The sequence below is a fragment of the Triticum aestivum genome, chromosome 7B, assembly GCF_018294505.1.
Source record: "Triticum aestivum cultivar Chinese Spring chromosome 7B, IWGSC CS RefSeq v2.1, whole genome shotgun sequence".
In the NCBI taxonomy this organism is placed as follows: Eukaryota; Viridiplantae; Streptophyta; class Magnoliopsida; order Poales; family Poaceae; genus Triticum; species Triticum aestivum.
In genome coordinates, this window is record NC_057813.1 from 739855751 (window position 1) to 739859186 (window position 3436).

A 3436-nucleotide genomic window follows, 5' to 3' on the forward strand; every position below is an offset into this window, starting at 1 on the left:
CTTTTGCTTACATATTCGCCTCCTCCGAGTACAACATCGCGGACGCTTTCTTTTATGGCGGTGGAGCATCTGACGTGATCATCTGGCTGGGGAAGCCTAATCTTGGTTGGGCGCTCGCTATCTTTAACTTCGTCTGGATCTAGAGGGCAGTCAACTGAAGCGTAGTCGCCCAGAACTGAAACATCTCCAACGTAACGATCGCCCATTAGCTCGTATGGCTTGGCAGGGAAGACGTACAGGTGAATAACAGCAGCAAAACCCATCTGTATTCAATGATAGAAAAATAACTTTGGTTACTTTGTTTCATTTTCAATGGAAAATGGGACATGGCTGAGGCCTATTGATCTAAAAATATATATTACTTCGTTAGGATTACTGCAAAATTGAGAATGCAAGCATGCTAAACAAGGATTTGTCAGCATCATGTAAGGAATTGAAATGGTATAATCAGGAACAAGTCACCACCTCTATGCAGATGATAAAGTCCTGAATGCTGGACTTGAACTGCAACTCTTGAGCTATAGGGCCTCTCAACAAGCCCCAGCTGGAGAGCAACGCTATTGCCACACCTTGCCACCATGTTAAGAACACAATAGACTTGAATGTCAGAAACTTCGCTAGGGGCTTTATATGGGCTAGCTCGTCCTTTATGACGGCGTAAAATTGAACGAGACAGTATAAGGCCCATGACTGACTGAAATTGAGAGCCATGGCAGTGTAAGAGTACCTGGTAAATAAGATAGCAATTCGTAAGTAGGAAGAGAATGCATTTAAAGTTTAAAACTACTGGATCATCAGATGCACGAACAGGTTCACCGATCCTACCACATGCCCACAGAACTAGTTCATCAGTAGCGAGAAAATGTTTTTTTAACTAAACATCATTAGATGCATGAGTAGGTTCCATGATGCTAGCAGTACATATGAAAGCAGAGGTGAGGAAAGAACAGGTAAAACTTCCTGTTAGTTATGTTGCTAAATCAAAGATAGCATAAATGTATTCCCAATTTCCCATGCAGCTTGTTAGATTCATTTATAAATGCTAACGAGGAAAAGTTGATGCCAAAAACTCAAGCCCATTCATTGAAATTTGTATTAAATTTGACAAATACTCCCTTTGTCCCAAAATAAGTTAGTACAAAGTTATACTCCCTGCGTCCGGAAATTCTTGTCATCAAAATAGATAAAAAGGGATGTATCTAGAACTAAAATACGTCTAGATACATCTTCTTTTATCCATTTTGATGACAAGTATTTCCGGACGAAGGGAGTACAAAAGTTGAGACAGTTATTTTGGAACGGAGGGAGTGTGTGGTAACATGAATGTTCCAAGTTGTAACTGAATGACAGCTGCAGGACAACTAAATCTAGGATACAAGGTTTGATATACCATACATTCTTCTCATGAATATCGATACAGACCATGAATGCCACTAGAGTAAAGACTTGTCAACAAAATGGTACTACCTCTGTTTTCTTTTACCTGTCATTTTGGACACTGAAAATGTCTCCAGTAAACAGCTTTGATGGCGGTTATTGGTGATAATCAATGTCATTTTTATTATTTAAAATACAATGAGAGTAAAGTTCGTTTTAATGAAAATCTAGTAATATGTTTTACACATAGCATATCCAAACACTTGTGTGTACATTAAGTCATTAACTGAGCGTCGCAATCTAAAAAATCATTTGAATAGAGCAGAGGTAGTAGTACAACGGCAGTATAGCTGAATGAGACGAGTTCATGCAAGGATTGTTGAGTGAAAAAAAACAGAGGTTGCCTCATGAGTATGTATCCTACCCACAGTTCCATTTAAACTCTCCTTCACAGTACACCCCAAAGGATTCAAGAATCACCGCAAGAAGAGCACATATTGTCTTTATTATCATCTACCAAAGGAAAAGGGGAACAGATTAGTTTGATTTTCCTCAGAAGTCGGATGCTGCAAAATCAAATGGAATGGGAGCTAAAGAGCGGCTTACATATTGGACAAGCCCAAACTTAACTACCAAGTAGAACCATTCGCCAATGGGCCACGGGTTCAACATGTAATTCATCGGAAAAGGGTGGTTCACATGTCGTTCTTCGGATGCATTGCCTAAAAGTGGTGCATCAGAACCTGAACTGCCCTCCTTCTTCAGAAACTCAATCGTCCTATCTTCTCCACCTAGCATGAATAAGATTAGATTATAAGGAAGGGCAGAGACATGGATGATAGCGTTGGAACGCTAGATAGAGGCGTACCTAAGCACGCAACTAGATACCGCCCGAAACAGTACATGGCGAATGCCTCGTACCCGTCTCGCAGAATCTCAATATCTACACCAATTGTTGGATTCACCAATGATATATACTGCAACAGTAGGATAAGACACAATAGTTAACGGCTAAATTGGTCTCCCTCAGCCAACATTGTGACTGCACACTTGAACAAGACATGTCATAGCACCTTACCGACTCGATTGCGTATATCGGCACCATAAGAACGACACCGACGAGGAACTTCTGCTCCTGGGAAAGGCAGAAACACAGCAACGGTGAGTCCAAAACAACAAAGACACCGAGCTGAACACAGCTCCAGCAACAAATTACACCGATGTATAGAAAATAAGAAATTCAACAACACCGACGGATGATAGAAACCAACAGAACAGACCTCTGGGTTCTTGTAGGCCGAGAGGTGGTTGAGGAGCAAGTAGATGGACAGCGAGACCGAGACGACGACAAAGAGCCCCGAGATGATGGTGGCCCAAACAGGCAGTGAGTAGCTCCGGAGCACCAGGAGCAATTTGTCGGCGAATTCCATTGCCCTTGGCCCTGCCTGCCCCGCCGCCTGACTGTACTCAAGCTCAAGCTGATGCGCCCTCCTCTCTTGCGCTTTCGCACGCACATTCGGGACCGGGATTCACTGTTCCGGGTTGCGGTTGACAGAGCACCATAATTCAGTAACCGGGCCTTCCAAATGGAAAATTCCCAGTGATGCAGAGTGATGCCGAAGTCCCTTTTGTGAGACCAAAAAATGCAGAGTGGCGTGTGCCCTGTTTCTGTCCCTTCCTCCTCCTCCGCCTAATAAAATTCGGCGGGTTTCAGCCCCTGCAGGCAGGCAGGAAGCAAGCACAATTTTAAATCGCGTCTACACGGGGCGGCAAGTGCAACGTCAGATCGGAAGGGAAGGGAAGGGCCAGCAATGGCGCGATTCAACTTGGGGAAAATAAACGAATGAAGATGCTATGAGCTCGTGGTAATAATAATAATAATCTGAAACACGAAGCGGAGCCCTGGGTGGTCGCGTCGGGTCGGGAGAAACGCGGGTGGTGGATCGGGCAATGCCCCCGCGAATCTGGGGCGAACGGCGGCGGCGAGGGCCGAATCGGGCTCCATGGACGGAGCGGGGCGGGGGATTGGGTGGGTGAGGCGGAAGGGGGAAGGGGGAAG

General features: G+C 44.6%; 1 protein-coding gene across 1 annotated transcript in view; it reads right to left on the minus strand.

Annotated features, from left to right (window-relative positions):
• The window catches only part of LOC123157115 (protein LAZ1), a gene marked incomplete at its 5' end in the record, with an annotated part of 4207 nt that extends 1091 nt beyond the window's left edge, over positions 1 to 3116 (minus strand). Inside the window, 7 exon segments of the mRNA XM_044575363.1 lie at positions 12 to 263; positions 466 to 727; positions 1802 to 1890; positions 1984 to 2168; positions 2246 to 2354; positions 2456 to 2512; positions 2658 to 3116. Of these exon segments, the coding sequence (XP_044431298.1) occupies positions 12 to 263; positions 466 to 727; positions 1802 to 1890; positions 1984 to 2168; positions 2246 to 2354; positions 2456 to 2512; positions 2658 to 2807 (1104 nt within the window).
• Between the last annotated feature and the right edge of the window lie 320 nt (positions 3117 to 3436).